The sequence below is a fragment of the Moschus berezovskii genome, chromosome 4 (genome assembly GCF_049115385.1).
Source record: "Moschus berezovskii isolate FMDL1 chromosome 4, NW_MosBer_1.0, whole genome shotgun sequence".
In the NCBI taxonomy this organism is placed as follows: Eukaryota; Metazoa; Chordata; class Mammalia; order Artiodactyla; family Moschidae; genus Moschus; species Moschus berezovskii.
Window position 1 is genome coordinate 47,385,820 of NC_142463.1, and position 19,303 is coordinate 47,405,122.

The following is a 19,303-nucleotide window of genomic DNA, read 5'->3' on the forward strand; positions in this document are numbered from 1 at the left end:
AAAAATTTTACTGTAAAAGAGGTAAAGATTATCGGATAGGTTTGAACACCTGGAAAGCTGTTAAGATTTAGTTATTAGCACAAAGAAAGTTAAGCAAATTTAATTTGGTAAGTTCTTAACTCTAGAAAATAAAAAACATGTCCAAGAAAGGAAACATGATTATGGTTCTACTGATTCTGCAGTTAAGGCTATTTACATTGCCATAAAAATGAAAACACTGATTTGTGTTAATAAAATTGCATAATAACCATAATGGGACAATTAGTGAGGAGAGAGTTAAATCCAGCAAAATAGAAAATCAACCTATAAGGTTCAAAGTTGATGAATCAGGACACAGCAATATAAATACATTATTTTAAAATATAATAGTATATGCCAGAAGAAATGTTGAAAGAAAGCAGAAAGTATTGGAGTTGTTTGGAGAGCAGGGTGGTGGGGAGAGGGTTAGAATAAGGAGTATGGGTATTATAATAAGCTTTTTTATTGTGTGAAAGAGTCTTTAAATTCTATGCTTGTCTTCTCAGTCATGTCCAACTCTTTGCAACCCCATGGACTGTGGCCCACCCTGCTCCTCTGTCCATGGGATTTTCCAGGCAAGAATACTGGAGTGGGTTGCCGTTTCCTGCTTTAGGGCATCTTCCTGACCCAGGAATCGAACTCACACCTCCTTCATCTCATGAATTGACAGGCGGACCCTTTACCACTGCACCACCTAGGAAACCGTTTAAATTCTATAGTACTTTATAATTTTCAAAAGTTTCATATATGTTATTTCATATAATCACAATCCTTGTATTTTCTCCTATTCCTATATTGTCCTTTCCTCCTCTCCCTTTCCCTCTTCCTGCTGGTAAACACTGGTTTTTTCTCCGTATCTGTGAGTCTGCCTCTCTTCTTTGCTCTATTCATATTTGTTGTATTATTTAGATTCCACATATAAGTGATCATAAAGTACTTGTCCTTCTCTGTCTGACTTATTTCACTTAGCATAAAGTCCTCCAAGTCCATTCATGTTGCTGCAAATGGCAATATTTCATTCTTTTTCATGGCTGAGTAGTATTCAACTGTACGTACCACATCTTTATCCTTCAGCTGTCATAATAAGTTCTTAGTGCCATTTGACTTTTTAAAGAGATGAACATAATATTGTAATTAAAAATGAAACTTTTTTAAGAAAAGAAATACACATTTGAGATATAATGGACATCCCATACACACACACACATATACACATATATTGATAAACCTAAGTGTATGAAAATCTACACAATCTAATCTTTGTAATATTTCCTGAGCCAAAATTAAATGAGATCTATCATCTAATAACTAATACAGGATTTGGTAGTTTGGATGAAGTGTGTGTATGTTCAGTTACTCAGTCGTATCTGACTCTTTTGCAACCCCATGGACTAAACCCACCCAGCACCTCTCTCCATGGGATTCTCCAGGCAAGAACGCTGGAGTGGGTTGCCATTTCCTCCTCCAGGGGATCTTACTGACCCAGGGGTAGAACCCACAACTCTTATTGTCTCCTGCATTGGCAGGCAGATTCTTTACCACTAAAACTGCTTTAAAGTATTTTAAACACGCAATCCCCTAGTAGCGATCAAATATTAATTAAATTAATAAATGAACTGAAGGGATAGTAACAAGAATATTCAAAATGGCCATGGTGGGAGAAAGTCTGTGATAAGGAGAGGAGTCATGCAAATCTAACAAAGATTGCAAAACTTTGAGGCAGTAGTTTCCCTTTAGAACTTGGCAAGAAATCAATATTATTTCTTCAAAATTTTTCAAATAAAGTAAATTCTGTCACTGCAATTCTTAAAGACACTAGGTAAAAAAATAAATAAATAACAGTCAAGGAATGTTGAAAGTAAGTAACAAAGCACAATTGCTTTTCCTCTTGAAATGGCTTTTCACGGATCTTCTAAGAAGACTCCAAACCACTGACTTTTGAAAAGCATCTTGCAATTTCATGCACACTATCTACAGTTGTCCAATTCACGTAACCACATCCAGAATGTAGGATGCACTGGTATCAAAGTGCTGTTTCCAAAATATAAATATTTCAGTGCTGAAAGATGGCATTTTCTTTTTCCTCACTAAGGCAAGAAAAATGCAAAGATAAATGTCATTAATTGTTCCAGATGTTTCCCTTCAGTGAAATATAAACTATAAACATCAATACCGCATTCCACTAATAGCTTCAAGCATTGGCTTAAAGCATCATTAATTTTACATTTGTGAAAAGGTCTGAAAGTGTATACCTTGCATTTTACTGAAAGGTTCAATCGATAAGTCCTCCTTGTTGCTTTCATTCTAAGTAGCAACACAAAAATGTAGTACTTGCATAAGTGTAAATATATATTTATTCATATATGTATCATAACATAAAGTTATATAACAGAAAATAATAGGAAATTATATTCTAACCATTTTCAAGGTTTCATTTTTCAGGTGGGATGTTATTTTTTTTTAATTGATTTTTTTAAATAGCTTGGTTTTAAATCTCTCTTGTGGGATCAACACAAGGCAGAATGAAAATAAGCTCTGTGGAAGGCAAATGTATCATTGGAAACGATGTAATTCTTTATTTAAATAATGGTCCTTTCATTTTTCAACCTGTTTTTGGCAAATAACCTAAAATGCTCCTCTTCTGGTTAGGATTATGTTGTTTTTTTGCCCCACATGATGCCAATTTTTTTAAATGATTGTAATTCCTTTTAATAATTCTACTCCCCACCCCCCATTATGTTGATTTACTGTTATGGGCATACAATGAGATGTCAAGGAATTTTGGCATTCACAGGGAAGTAATTATGTTGATTTAGCTCCAGTTTTGGATTTTATCTTTCTAACCAAACATGGAAACTTGTGAGGTTCCTTAAATCACAAAAATTCTCTCACAGCAAGAATTCTTAACCTGTGTCTATAAATTTCCAGGACATCTGTAGACAGACTTTAGGAGGATTGCATAATCTCTGACACTATAAAAAAAACAAAAATTCTGTGTACTTTTTGTGAGAAAGAGATCCAAACCTTTCACCAGACTATTAGAGGTGTCTCTGACCCCACAGTGTTTAAGAACTAGTGTTCTATTCGGCGTGCATGCTGTGCTAAGTCACTTCAGTAATGTCCAACTCTGTGTGACCCTGTGGACTGTAGTCTGCCAGGTTCCCCTGTCCATGGGATTCTCCAGGCAAGAAGACGAGAGTGGGTTGCCATGACCTCCTCCATGGGATGTTTCCAACCCAGGGATCAAACCCATGTCTCTTCCTGCATTGGCAGGTGGATTCTTTATCATTAGTGTCCCTTGGAATCCTGCTCTACTGGGTACTTCTAGTTAAATCTAATTTTAAAAGGCCTCAGTTGGTGGTAATGGTTTCAGAATTATTTTCTTCCAGTGCTCTTTTCAAAATCAAATTCCAACATCCTGATATGTAATATTCAAACCCTTCTTTTAAAAAGATCACATAAGAATCTTAGGCATAAGCACTGATCATCCATAGTCCTTTCTTACTTTACCTCAGAAATTTACAGTAGATTAATGAGTACCTTCATGTTAATTTTAATTTTGACCAGAGTTAGGGTTTAAGTTTTTCAATTTTTTATTTCATGCAACCTATGGGTGAATTTAACTCAGACGACCATCATATCTACTACTGTGGGCAGGAATCCCTTAGAAGAAATGGAATAGCCATCATAGTCAACAAAAGAGTCCAAAATGCAATATTTGGATGCAATCTCAAAAACGACAGAATGATCTCGATTCATTTCCAAGGCAAACCATTCAATATCAAGGTAATCCAAGTCTATGCCCCAACCAGTAATGCTGAAGAAACTGAAGTTGAACAGTTCTATGAAGACCTAGAAGACCTTTTAGAACTAACACCCAAAAAAGATGTCCTTTTCATTATAGGGGACTGGAATGCAAAAGTAGGAAGTCAAGAAACACCTGGAGTAACCGGCAAATTTGGCCCTGGAGCACAGAATGAAGCAGGGCAAAGGCTAATAGAGTTTTGCCAAGAGAACGCACTGGTCACAGCAAACACCCTCTTCCAAAAACGCAAGAAAAGACTCTACACATGAACATCACCATATGGCCAACACTGAAATCAGATGGATTATATACTTTGCAGCCAAAGATGGAGAAGCTGTATACAGTTAGCAAAAACAAGACGAGGAGCTGACTGTGCCTCAGATCATGAACTCCTTATTGCCAAATTCAGACTTAAATTGAAGAAAGTGGCGAAAAGCACTAGACCATCCAAGAATGATCCAAATCAAATCCTTTATGATTATACAGTGGAAGTGAGAAATAGATTTATGGGACTAGATCTGATAGAGTGCTTCATGAACTATGGATGGAGGCTCATGACATTGTACAGGACAAAGGGATCCATGGAAATGAAATGAAAAAAGGCAAAATGGCTGTCTGAGGAGGACTTACAAATAGCTGTGAAAAGAAGTGAAAAGCAAAGGAGAAAAGAAAAGATATAAACTTCTGAATGCAGAGTTCCAAAGAATAGGAAAAGAGATAAGAAAACCTTCCTCAGCGAACAATGCAAAAAAATAGAGGAAAACAATAGAATGGGAAAGACTAGAGATTCTTCAAGATTTAGAGTTACCAAGGGAACATTTCAGGCAAAGATGGGCTCAATAAAAGACAGAAATGGTATGGACCTAACAGAAGCAGATAATATTAAGAAGAGGTAGCAAGAATTCACAGACCCAGATAACCATGATGGTGTGATCACTCACCTAGAGCCAGACATCCTGGAATTTGAGGTCAAGTGGGTCTTAGGAAACATCACTATGAACAAAGCTAGTGGAGTGATGGAATTCCAGTTGAGCTACTTCAAATCCTAAAAGATAATGCTGTGAAAGTGCTGCACTCAATATGTCAACAAATTTGGAAAACTCAGCAGTGGTCACAAGACTGGAAAAGGTCAGTTTTCATTCCAATCCCAAAGCAAAGCAATGCCAAAGAATGTTCAAACTACCAAACAATAGAATTCATCTCATATGCTAGTAAAGTAATGCTCAAATTCTCAAGCCAGGCTTCAACAATACGTGAACTGTGAACTTCCAGATGTTCAAGCTGGTTTTAGAAAAGGCAGAGGAACCAGAGATTAAATTGCCAACATTCGCTGGATCATCGAAAAAGCAAGAGACTTCCAGAATAACATCTATTTCTGTTTTATTGACTATGCCAAAGCCTTTGACTGTGTGGATCACAATAAACTGTGGAAAATTCTGAAAGAGATGGGAATACCAGACCACCTGACCTGCCTCCTGAGAAATCTGTATGCAGGTCAGGAAGCAACAGTTAGAACTGGAACAACAGACTGGTTCCATATAGGAAAAGGAGTATGTCAAGGCTATATATTGTTACCGTGCTTATTTAACTTATATGCAGAGTACATCATGAGAAACGCTGAGCTGGAGAAAGCACAGGCTGGAATCAAGATTGCTGGTAGAAATATCAATCATTTCAGATATGCAGATGACACCACTCTTATGGCAGAAAGTGAAGAAGAACTAAAGAGCCTTTTGATGAAAGAGAAAAGGTTGGCTTAAAGCTCAACACTCAGAAAACTAAGATCATGGCATCTGGTCCCATCACTTCATGCCAAATAGATGGGGAAACAGTGGAAACAGTGACTGACTTTATTTTTTTGGTACTTCACAATCACTGCAGATGTTGATTGCACCCATGAAATTAAAAGACACTTACTCCTTGGAAGGAAAGTTATGACCAACCTAGATAGCATATTAAAAAGCAGAGACATTGTCAACAAAGGTCTGCCTAGTCAAAGCTATGGTTTTTCTAGTAGTCATGTATGGATGTGAGAGTTGGACTATAAACAAGCTAAATGCCAAAGAATTGATGCTTTTGAAATGTGGTGTTGGAGAAGACTCTTGAGAGTCTCCTGGACTGCAAGGAGATCCAACCAGTCCATCTTAAAGGAGATCAGTCCTGGGTGTTCATTGGAAGGACTGATGTTGAAGCTGAAACTCCAATACTGTGGCCACCTGATGAGAAGAGCTGACTCATTTGAAAAGGCCATGATGCTGGGAAAGATTGAGGGTAGGAGGAAAATGGGATGACAGAGGATGAGAGAGTTGGATGGCATCACCGACTCAATGGACATGAGTTTGGTTGAACTCTGGGATTTGGTGATGGACAGGGAGGCCCGGTGTGCTATGGTTCATGGGGTAACAAAGAGTTGGACACGACTGAGCAACTGAACTGAACTGAGAGTTTAAACTTCAGATATAGAGCACATGACTTGAACTCTGTCAGCAAAATGTATGGTAATAGCTTCATACATGAGATATTGCAGACTGGCGCAAACTCAGAAAGGCATAGGCTTTCTTTAAGGAGACATTTGCCCCAAATTTGACTGCTCTTTAATAAAAATTATATCTCAGATTAAATAAAGCTCTTACAACTCTGTAAGATAGACCAGACATGAAAAAATTCCATTAAAGACAGAATTTGGTAAATTAGTCTCTCTTACTAAGGTACCTTAACTAGAAATGTAAACTGAATTAAGAGGAATCATAACAGATTTTTAAAGCTCCTGGGAGAAATGGACTGTCTTTAGATATCACTTCGAGAGACATATTACCCTAGGCCCTCTTATCAAGAACAAAATAAGGATTGGAGCATCAATGGAAAAATGATACTTTCTAAGAAATTGTACCTCTTCTTTTGTGAATAGGTTTATGTGATTACGAAAGCAGATCAGGGACCGTGGTGATCCAGGCATTGTTGTAGTGGTAGCACCACATTTTTGTGCATTCAGACACAAACTGACATTCTAGTGCTTGCTTCCTTGGGAAAAGCCAGAATGGTGCCTGTCTGGACCAAGATCCCACAGATGGCCTTGTCTTGCAAACCCTCACACACATAACCTCCTCTTGGTGACCATGGCCCTTGCCCTAAGGCAGAGACTCTCAACTATGAACCAATATGTCTTCTATGGTGCATTTGGTAATATCTGGTGACATTTTTGATTGCCACAACTAGGGCGATATTACTGGCATCCGATAAGTAGCTGCTAAACAGCTTACAATGTACAGGATACTACACCCTCAACAAAGAATTCTTTGCCCCAGTGGGCCAGTAGTTCCAAGATTCAGAAATCGAGTCCTAAGACCTTTTCCCCACTCTGCAAGATGACAGAGGCATGCACTATTCAGAACCACATGTTTTACTGGGCCACTAAAATTTAATCAGTTTGAATGCCTTGCAAATTGTACTGTTTTGGGCAGAGTGGAGTGAAAAATATTCTAAAATGTGCCTCCACTTTCCTGGTTAACACCAACTCCTTTCTTCAAAAAAATAACAAAAAACAAAAAAACATAGCACTAAGTCATGTCTGACTCTTGCGACCCCTTGAACTGTAGCATGCCAGGCTCCTCTGTCTATGGGATTCTCCAGGCAAGAATACTGGAGTGGGTTGCATTTCCTTCTCCAAGGGAACTTCCTGACCCCAGGAATTGAATCCAGTCTCTCCCATTGCAGGCAGATGCTTTACCAACTGAGCTACACAGGAACCCAAATGCAAATTAAATGTCACCTACTACACGAAACTATTTCCTATTTCATCATCACCTTCCCCACATAGTACTTATCAGTTCAGTTCAGTTCAGTCTGTCAGTCATGTCCGGCTCTTTGCGACATGACAGCACGCCAGGTCTCCCTGTCCATCACCAACTCCCGGAGTTCACTCAATCTCATGTCCATCGAATCGGTGATACCATCCAGCCATCTCATTCTCTGTCGTCCCCGTCTCCTCCCACCCTCAATCCCTCCTAGCATCAGACTCTTTTCCAGTGAGTCAACTCGTCGCATAAGGTGGCCAAAGTATTGGAGTTTCAGCTTTAGCATCAGTCCTTCCAATGAACACCTAGGATTGAGCTCCTTCAGAATGGACTGGTTGGTCACCCTGCTTATTTAACTTATATGCAAAGTACATCATGAGGAACGCTGGGCTGGAAGAAGCACAAGCTGGAATCAAGATTGCCGGAAGAAATATCAATAACCTCAGATATGCAGATGACACCACCCTTATGGCAGAAAGTGAAGAAGAACTCAAAAGCCTCTTGATGAAAGTGAAAGAGGAGAGTGAAAAGTTTGACTTGAAGCTCAACATTCAGAAAACGAAAATCATGGCATCTGGTCCCATCACTTCATGGGAAATAGATGGGGAAAGAGTGGAAACAGTGTCAGACTTTATTTTTTTGGGATCCAAAATCACTGCAGATGCTGATTGCAGCCAGGAAATTAAAAGACGCTTACTCCTTGGAAGGAAAGTTATGACCAACCTAGATAGCATATTAAAAAGCAGAGACATTACTGTGCCAACCAAGGTCCATCTAGTCAAGGCTATGGTTTTTCCCATGGTCATGTATGGATGTGAGAGTTGGACTGTGAAGAAAGCTGATCGCCGAAGAATTGATGCTTTTGAACTATGGTGCTGGAGAAGACTCTTGAGAGTCCCTTGGACATAGTAATTATAGGCTTACCCCAATAGCAGCTCTGTTCAAATTACTTTCTATTCCCCTACTAGATTATAAATTCACTGAAAGCTATGTTTATTTATTTTAAAATCCTTGTGTCTTCGTGCTTACTAGAATGCTTAGCACATTATAGGTAATAGGTACACAGCAAATATATGTGGAAGAAAAGAACAAGGCTGGAGGACTGGCTTGGATTCTGAACACCTACCTCCAAAATAGGTTTACTCAAGACTGTTTTAGGGAACTGCCCTGGTGATCCAGTGGCTAAGACTCTCCACTCCCAATACAGGGACCCTGGGTTCAATCCCTGGTTGGGAAACTAGATCCCACATCCACAACTAAGAGCTCACATGCTGCAGCCAAAGATTCTGCATGCTGTAGCTATAGACCCAGCACAGCCAAATATCTAAGGATGGTTGACTGCCTGTCCTCCAAGGACATGAAACTGAGCAACGTCTCATTCCTGGCATGTAGGTTCATCAGCATTTTAGTGGAAATTCTTGGCCTACCAGAAGATAGCCGTAATGATGTTAACCTCAAATGCCACAAGACAAAGACTTTAGGGATCACAAGATCTAGTTGGAGGTTATGTCAGAGCTCTCCCTAAATGCCTTTTCTTAGAGGAAAGTGGGCAAGGTTGACATGCTACTTTTAATAAGCCTGGTTTTGCAGCCTGTGTTCTACAGAACTTCACCAAAGGAGGAAAAAGTAGAGTGAACTTAATGAACACAGGAACAGGGTAGTGAGTCAGCTCACTACTAGTACACAGCAAATGTATGTGGAAGGAAAGAACAAGGCTGGAGGTCAGCTCATCTCAACTAGTAGTCAGCTCACACCAATACCCATGTACAGATCTACTAAAGGAGCTGACTATGAGCAAGGAGAGTTCTTTTGTGGGCTGCCTATAGATTAAGTGCAAATCCACAAGTGGGAGAATTAAATTTAGAATAATTTATAAATGTGCTTTTGTACTAAAAGCAAAAATATTGGATTATAACATGAATAGACATCAAATTAGAGATACCAAGGGAACAGGTGATGCAAAGGTGGGCACAATAAAGGACAGAAACGGTATGGAGCTAAAAGAAACAGAATATATTAAGAAGAGGTGGCAAGAAAACACAGAAGAACTATACAAAAAAGATCTTCATGACCCAGATAACTGCAATGGTGTGATCACTCATCTAGAGCCAGACATCCTGCAATGTGAAGTCAAGTTGGCCTTAGGAAGCATCACTACGAACACACCTAGTGGAGGTGATGGAATTCCAGTTGAACTATTTCAAATCCTGAAAGATGATGCTGTGAAAGTGCTGCACTCAATATGTCAACAAATTTGGAAAGCTGGCCACAGGACTGGAAAAGGTCAGTTTTCATTCCAATTCCAAAGAAAGGCAATGTCAAAGAATATTCAAACTACCGCACAATTGCATTCATCTCACATGCTAGTAAAGTATTACTCCAAATTCTCCAAGCAAGGCTTCAATAGTATGTGAAATGAGAACTTCCAGATGTTCAAGCTGGATTCAGAAAAGGCAGAGGAACCAGAGATCAAATTGCCAACATTTGTTCGGTCATAGAAAAAGCAAGAGAGTTCCAGAAAATCATCTACTTCTGCTTTATTGGCTACTCCAAAGCCTTTGACTATATGGATCACAATAAGCTGTGGAAAATTCTGAAAGAGATGGGCATATCAGACCACCTGACCTGCCTCTTGAGAAACTTATATGCAGGTCAGGAAGCAACAGTTAAAACTGGACATAGAACAACAGACTGGTTCCAAACAGGAAAAGGAGTACATCAAGGCTGTATACTGTCACCCTGCTTATTTAACTTATATGCAGAGTACATCATGAGAAATTTTGGGCTGGAGGAAGCATAGGCTGGAATCAAGATTACCAGGAGAAATATCAATAACCTCAGATATTCAGATGACACCACTCTTATGGCAGAAAGTGAAGAACTAAAGAGCGTCTTGATGAAAGTGAAAGAGGAGAGTAAAAAAGTTAGCTTAAAACTAAACATTCAGAAAACTAAGATCATGGCATCTGGTCCCATCACTTCGTGGGAAATAGATGGGGAAACAATTGAAACAGTGACAGACTTTCTTTTCTTGGGCTCCAAAATCACTGCAGATGGTGACTGAAGCCATGAAATTAAAAGATGCTTGCTCCTTGGAAGAAAAGCTATGACTAACCTAGATAGCACATAAAAAGCAGAGACATTACTTTGCTGACAAAGGTCCGTTTAGTCAAAGCTATGGTTTTTCCCGTGGTCATGTATGGATGTGAGAGTTGGACTCTAAGAAAGCTGATTGCCAAAGAATTGATGCCTTTGAACTGTGGTGTTGGAGAAGACTCTTGAGAGTCCCTTGGACTGCAAGGAGATCCAACCAGTCTGTCCTAAAGGAGATCAGTCCTGAACATTCATTGGAAGGACTGATGTTGAAGCTGAAACTCCAATACTTTGGCCACCTGAGGTGAAGAACTAACTCATTTGAAAAGACCCTGATGCTGGGAAAGATTGAAGGCAAGAAGAGCAGAGGATGACAGAGGATGAGAGGGTTGGATGGCATCACCGACTCAATGGACATGAGTTTGAGTAAACTCCAGGAGTTAGTGATGGACAGGGAAGCCTGATGTGCTACAGTCCATGGGGTTGCAAAGGGCTGGATACGACTGAGTGACTGAACTGAACTGATTGCATTATATTGTGCTATTATTTTGATAAAGCAAATCTAATAGGATTTCAGCAAAATACTTAATGCAATTATCAGTAAAACATTCCTGACATGAGTTGACATCAGGAAAGAAAGACAGGGCCATTTCAGAACATTCAACTTTATTTTCCATTGACAAACACAACATAAATAACATACATTTGTTAAATACACAGACTAGCTATGATTTGAATGCCATAAAAATTCTGAAGTACTTTTCAGTCTTTTATTCTTTGTCTCCACAATATTGAAGACTACCCTTTCAAACATACTGGAAGATATGTTTAGATATACTTAACAAAACTCCTAGAAAAATTTTACATAAAGGTGACAAAAGTATGCCTTCCCATTTAACCCACTAGAATGGAATGCTGAGTAGGAGAGGTGGACAAACATACAATTTCTATACTGAGCTTTACATCATTTATTAAAGTGTCAATGATTTCAATTTTTACTTAGATACATTTTGAAAATAATATATTCATTTGTTGTAAACAGATTAAGATAATCAGTGCCTATTTTTAATTTGCTTGCTTAGAGAAATGTTCAACTTTATGCTATCTGTACAAAATTGCTTTGCTAAAGAAGAGGGAGAAAGTAAGATATTCTATCTATATATAGGAGGCTTGGGAAGAAAAAGAGTTTGGCAATCAGTGATGACTTGAGTGAATTAAACATTTGCTTTTACAGAAAAGAACACTGGCCACTCCTCACTTTGTCCTCAAGTGATGCTCAAGTGTATGAAGATAAATGTGGCCCCTTCCTCTCCTTGCTTCTGTGAAATGGCCTAAAAGGATGAAGAATCTCGACAAGTTGGAAATATATAGGTTCTCCTTCATCTCTTTGTCTTTGTTCTCTGTCCAACCCTCCATGTCTATTCCATAGGAATGTCCTTTCAAAAGCTGAGAGAACATTGAAGTCCATCAGTAAGTCATATGCATTTTCTCCTGCTAAACATTACAGCTTTGAATTCTACAGAAATTGAAAACCACAGAAAGAAACTATTTTCATATTAAAGTCTGGTGATTGGCAAGCTTTTGGCTAGATATCTGATTCACTTTAATTAAAAAGCCAAACTATTCTAATTCTAAAGCAACTGACTGGGACTTCCCTGGTGGTCCAGTAGTTAAGACTCCGTGCTTCCAATGCAGGGGACCCGGGTTCGATCCCTGGTCGGGGAACTAGGATCCCACATGCTGCGGGGTGAGGCCAAAAAAAAAAAAAAAGAAGAAGAAAAAAAAGTAAAGCAACTGACAAGGAATTTAAGAGCTGATCAAAAGATTTTAGAAGTGCTATCATCTCTAAAATGCTTGATAAGCCTGAAAAGCCTAATTGTACCTGATGTTAATCTCTTTCCTTCTTATCTTTACTCCCATGATAAAATTATTTCATTAAAGCAGATATTAAAAAACAGACTCAGATCTGTTCCATAGATTAGTACATTAGCACATTAGAAATGTGAAACCATTCTCTCTCTTAAAAACAATCCCAGCTTCACCAATAGTAAATATTTCTGTTACTTTCTCTCCATGAGAAAATGGATAAACAGACTGGAGGCAAGGGAGCCAGGGAAAATCTTCTTTCTAATGAAATAAGCATTTCAGTAGATATATGAGTTGTTTACAATTTAAAACAAGTTGATGTAAAATTTCTGAAAATAGAATAATTTTCATTCTCGATAAAAAAATGTGTAATCTATATATGAGTAAATACGGTATATACCTGATTGAACTGCATTTCTAGAGAAACAAAATGTAGTAGGCTTGCGGTATCATAATGTAATGGTTTACAACTCAACTTGTATAAATGGCAAGCCTTTAAGTAGAATCTTCACTTAAGATTTATAAAATAGAGACTGCATAAAATTAAAATTCTGTGCTCTTTCATTATTTAAAAGAGAGTAGGGAAGGGTGAGAAAAAAAATGTAAAACAGCATGTTTTGAAGATATAATTCCATTTGATTTCAAAACTAATTGTTGACCTCCTTTGGGAAAAAAAACAAAACAAACACCTTACTTCTAGAAGTGCTGAAGTCTTTCATAAGACATGCATAGTTTCAGTTTTCCATTTGTCACTATGAGAACAAAGTCACCCTGTACTGCTCTTTTTATTTTCTTTAGTTTTATTCAAGGTGGACTCAATCCAAAAAAGGCATTCAGGGAAGGCATGTGAAAGATTTTACTTAATAGCTACAACATGAATCATTATAAAGTTGAAACCTTTTGGGTGAGAGTAATCCAGGGGTAATGAACGTTCACATGTAATTAGTATCCATATGCATGATACCAGTATAATGGAGTTTTAATTTTTAAATTTGCCATAATTCTGTTTCATGGTTCATATGTAATCACTACCTGTTAGTTGTCTTACAGTTTTGAACTGACAGCACCTTCTTAACAAATGCACACGTGAGTTTTAGTTTGATTTTCAAATTTTATAAATAGATTATATCATAACCTCCATTATGAAACATCATAGATGTATGTCACCTCTTATTAACATTGTATTGCAACTCAGAAAACAGTTCTATCAATATAACCACAGTATTAAATACTCTTTATTTAAAAAATGATATAATCTCATTCATTGAACAATTCTGTTCACTTATTTAGACCTCAGCTTTCGTAGATTTGAGACATACACAATCACAAAGACAGCAATAAACAAACAGCTGTGAAGATATAGCATGCTTGATGACCTAAATTTTTTACAGAAGTAAATTATGAAAACTTCAGTTATTCCACAATAAACTTTTAATATGTTTGTAGTAATAAATACTCTACAGTCTCTCTGTGTCACTCACCTTCTAGTAACCTGCATATTTCAAAAGAAGCTTTGGGAATAAAGCATGAAAATAAATGGGCAATATATGTGTTTAAAATTTCAAAGAATAAGATTTTTCTATTTTCTTAGCTGACTTAATCCCAATACAAAAAGGCTATGATTATCGACATGGGGAAGACTGAAAACAGATCACTAATCTGGGGTGAAAACCAACAAGAACATATAAAGTATTAAATAAAAGGCCTAATTCTTGAAAATCTAAGAATGCTGCCACAGATTGTCCACCTTATTAATATACTGATTTGTCAGAGTTTTTAGGTTGTCTATTACTCAATGCCAGTGTGTTCTCAGGGTCTTTTACAGTTGACTATTACATGAGCTTCTAAAATTTTATTTCATAACATGGTCAAGAGGTCTTTTATATAATAAATAAGTGTCAGTATATATGTGTGACTTTAAATTGGCAATCATTTGAATCTGGCATGATTAAATGCTTATGTTTACTTAAAATGACTTGTTATATTGCTTAGGCAGATTTGCTAAATCCTGGGATAACACATTTAATTTCTTCAATTTAAAATATTTTAAAGATATCTACCATACATATTTCATTTGAAAAGTTAACTGTTCTTATTGGTTGACATGTCACCATTCTCTTCTGTTATACAACATAGCTAAATAAATTCACTGTGTGGAAAATCAGAATAGCTTTATAAAATCAACAATAGTAGATATTATATCTACTTTTACATTTCATTCACTTCTTTTTATTTGGTTTCCTAGGCCTCTGATTTTTTAAACCAGTATTGAGAAGTTTTGGGATTGTCATAATTTATGCATGCATTTTCTTCCTGCTTAAAACTAACTATACTTGAGTGAACTTAAAGACTAAGGAACTTAAACTTGGAAACCGATATACTCTTCTGCAGTGACTTTAGATGTTTACTTCTCTACCACATTTAGGGCTTCTGAACATTCTGAAATCTAACCTCAACTACCAACCAAAGGCCAATATCATTTATGACTAATATTTCTTACCAGGTTTTTCATGTACTAACACGTCACATGCTGTTTACGTAATTCTTCCTTTCCACTTCCTTTTCAAGCTTGTTTAAAAACTGCCATCAACCACAGCTACCATATATCCCTGGGCAGGAAACTATTCCATAGTTAAGCATGAGTTTTAGGTTGTTTTGTCTTTATGAATTTCTGTGGTTTGATGAAAAGTGATATTTCTTTGACTGTTATCTTGATTACCACTTGGGAGTAGCAGTTTCTTAAATTATTAGTACAAATGATGTACTTTGTTTATGAAGCAATATGATGCTGAACATTTGAAGATAGATTTGTATTTCTGTAATTAAACAAGCAGAGTTCATTTACTTTATCAGCTCGACGGACTGTAAAGTCATGAAACACTTCAACCATATAGTGGGACCCCACTGATGTGCACTTGGTTTTGGCAGATAATTATTCATTCATTCCCTGAACAAATAGTCATTGAATACTTTCTATATTCCAAGTGCAAGGTGCTGGAAGAAATAACCCATTCAAGCTCACACTACTCGAATCTATGCTGTGTATGTGTCTAAACCTAGGGCCTAAAGCCTCTTCATTATAAGGTCATTTAAGTACACTTTTTTTAAAAGTATGTAATTTTGTCTCAACCTCCATGAGGTGACTTGTGGGATACTTCAATTCTATGGTATAGAGAAATTTTTAAATGTCCTTTTAGTATAGATTATTTATCATCATTTTTCCCCCAAAACCTAGACTAGTGGAACCACCATGAGTTACATAAGCACGCTCAGCAGATTTTGCCTTCTCACTCAATTTGACATGATCATTTAAACCAATTCTTCCTAATTCACTTAGCCTGGTAAGCATATTAATCTAATAGATATTTTGCACCTCTTAAAATTAATTCTTCCCCAGATGCCTACTGAATACACACACAAAAAGGTAGTTACTATAAAGGAGTATAAATAAATTTCAAGTTTCTTAAAACTGGGAAAACAATAAAGGAAAAAGCAAGTTAAACTCTGAATGAGAAACAGCAAGTGTACAAAACAAATGCTCTAAAGAGTACAAAGAACATTTTATGTAGGTCTGATCTGAAAGGTTGTTATGTTTGTTGGGGAGTTGTTTTCATTTTTTAAGTGTAATTATCAAAATTTAATATAGTGACCTACTTGTGCCAAAAAGATATCAAGCTTAGCTGTCAAGGTTTGTGCACATAATAAAAGATACATTTTAATAATAAATATTTAGATAGAAACTTTGAAGAGAGGGCAGAGAAAATGCTGTGAGGTATCAATATTATAATTTCTTTATCCTATAAATAGGCTAAACTATGGAAAGTCTTCGTGGAAGCTTTAAAATATTTACTGGTCTTAGAATAGGAGTTAGTATTTAAATACACAAAAGACTGAAGAGAATACTTTGGGTGGAAAAATCAGGGAAAATAATTAGCCAAAGTACCTATATTTAGGGCTCAAATCAGTCCTTAAATAGAATTTTGAAAAAAATTACTTCACTGACTCCCAAGTACAGTTTCATGAATCTTCTCCAGGCTTGTAGAAATTAAAAATGTAATCTAAAGGAAGAACATTTAACAATTTGGATGTTCACAAATCGTCATGTTTGAAATAAATGGAATTAATTGACTCATTCAGATAATGAATAAACCTAATCACCAACCCAACCAAAACAGACTCTGTAAGTTTAGCAGCTAATTTGCATATTGAATAACATTTAAGTAACATCAGTATCAATGAATACTGTGAATATGTTATGCATTTTTTCATCCTAAGTCAACTTTTTAAAAAATTTTAAGGGGAATAAAAGTGACACAGAGAGAAAGAGAGAGAGTAAAAGAGAAAGCAGAAGAGCAAGGCCTTTGAGCAAAAACAAACTCTTGCCTTGTCTTCAAATATCTGTGTGTTGAATTCCCCATGTACTCAGTATACTAGAATATTAACTATCCCTACACGGCCCCCACCACAGACCAAGATCATTTATAAAAACAAAAGAAGTGCTTTTACCTAATGAATAATCACACATTCAGCTACATATGGAAGAGACCCCAAAACACTAGATTGTTTTTAATCTATTTTCCTTTGCTTGTGTTTCAATACTTTTGGCACATAGGGGATTATTAATATTTATGCTTCTGAGACCATTTAGGCCTTATATCAAAAATTCTACTTCAATGCATAAATAGTGGCATGCCAGAGATGCCTAAATTCACAGTAAGATTTAGGGCTATTTTTTGCCAAAAGCTGTGAACATGCAAGTTGATTAAGTGTTCTCTTTCATGCTCCTGTCTGTTTTATTTCATTGGATAGTGAGAGAGTCGGCACTTTAGGTCCATCATTAAAGTAGCTGGAGACAGCATTTGCTACCTGGCAAAACTTTTGAAGAAGGATCTTTCTTAGCAGCAGATAAACCCAGGGATCCAAGATCTGGTTCAGTGAAGCCAGGCGAACAGCTATTAAGAAGAAGTTGCACTCATCCTGATTTTCTGTGTATATCTTGCAGTGCTCAACTGACGTGTGATTGAAGATCATTTTCAACATCATTATCTAAGAAAAAGGGACATATTATTATTCCAAAGATTAATAAAGTCATATGCATCTCCCCACATGGTTCTTTGCACATGGTTAGTTTACAATAAGTTGGTTGTTGGACTAAAATGATTAATTCAAGCGACATTTATACTCACAGAACACAACCCTGAATTATATAAGATATTCCTCTGGATTTTCCCACATTTTTGCCTATTCAACATGAGGCAGATTTTTTTTTAAATACATATTCTCTGGCTCTTGATCCTGGGGATTTTAGAAGTTGAAAAATAACACATCTCAAAATTAGCCAGAGTCATCTGTCTTGTTGCAGAAAATGCAAGTAAGTTGATACCCCAATGGGTCAACACTTCAACAAAACCAAAACATATGTAATCTTAAACTTTGGTAGTTGTAACTAAAAAAAAAAAGACTACTTAAGAAAAGATAGAAGCAAGAAAGGGGAAAATAGCAGTTACATATTACTAGTATTATTATTATTGCCAGTAGCATTTTCTGAATCCTTACAATTTGCCTGACACTGTGTCAAGTTCTTCATATGCTTTTAATAAATAATAGAAGATAAATGCTACTGCCGTCTCATTTTTATAATTGTAGAAACCAAGCTTTAATGACATAAAATAGCTGAGTTAGACTTAAACCCAGGTTCACTAACATATGACAGGTAGCATTTTACCCTCTGGGTCTCTACCCAGTCACTGAACACACACCAGAATGTAAATTCCATGAAGGTAGGATCTGGGCCAATACCTTTTTCCCCACTAGTTCATTCCCAGCACCTAGACTAATAATTAGCAGGTTGTGTTCAATAAACATCTGTGAATGAATATGTGACACATATATGAATATATTAATATATGACATCTATAATATACATAATGTGTTTATATTTAAATGAATAAATATTTGTGATTTCCACAGGAGAGAAAAAAAGTGAAGATTCATACACATCAGAAAAGATATTCAAGCTCATTAGTCCATCAGAGAAATGAATGCTATAACAAAGTAAGAAACCATTTTATATTCACTAGTTTGAGAAAAGTGAAGCATGACTTTCCCAAATGTTAGTGAGGATGGGGAGCAATATAGACTCTTGCACACAGTACTACCAGGAGCATGAACTGGAGCAGCCTCCTCGGAAGACAATCAAGCTCTGTCTCACCTGTTACCTTGAAGAAGTCCCACTCCCAAGAAGGCACTGCCCTGAATTCCTGCACCAGAGGTTGTGTGTATGACTGTTCATTACAGCATTGTTCATAACAGCAATAAAAAAGCAGGAACAACCCCAAAACAGGTTCACACGTGCAAGCAAAGAAAGGTGCTGACTTTATCACTAGCTCCTAAATTGGTCTTTCTAGACATGCACGGCTACTAAGCACTTCAAATGTGGCTGAAGAAAATTGAGACGCTGGGATATGTAATTATTATATAATGAAATGATAATATTTTTATATAGTCTGTTCAGTTCAGTTCAGTCGCTCAGTTGTGTCTGACTCTCTGCGACCCTATGAATCACAGCACGCCAGGCCTCCCTGTCTATCACCAACTCCCGGAGTTCACTCAAACTCATGTCCACAGAGTCGGTGATGCCATCCAGCCATAATACATTATTAAACTTAGCATAATTTGTTTCTTGTTACTTTTTAAAAACATTTTGTAAAATATTACACTAGTAGAA

General features: G+C 36.8%; 1 protein-coding gene across 5 annotated transcripts in view; it reads right to left on the minus strand.

Annotated features, from left to right (window-relative positions):
• The window catches only part of PTGER3 (prostaglandin E receptor 3), a 96,940-nt gene that overhangs the window by 40,265 nt on the left and 37,372 nt on the right, over positions 1-19,303 (minus strand). For 2 of the 5 annotated variants that reach the window (XM_055402059.2, XM_055402057.2), the window contains exon 2: positions 17,443-17,622. In XM_055402059.2, coding sequence (XP_055258034.1) covers positions 17,443-17,622 — 180 coding nt within the window. Of the gene's footprint in view, positions 1-12,167; positions 17,623-19,303 lie in introns of those variants that run through there. The other 3 variants (XM_088835390.1, XM_055402058.2, XM_088835389.1) reach the window with 3 other exon arrangements.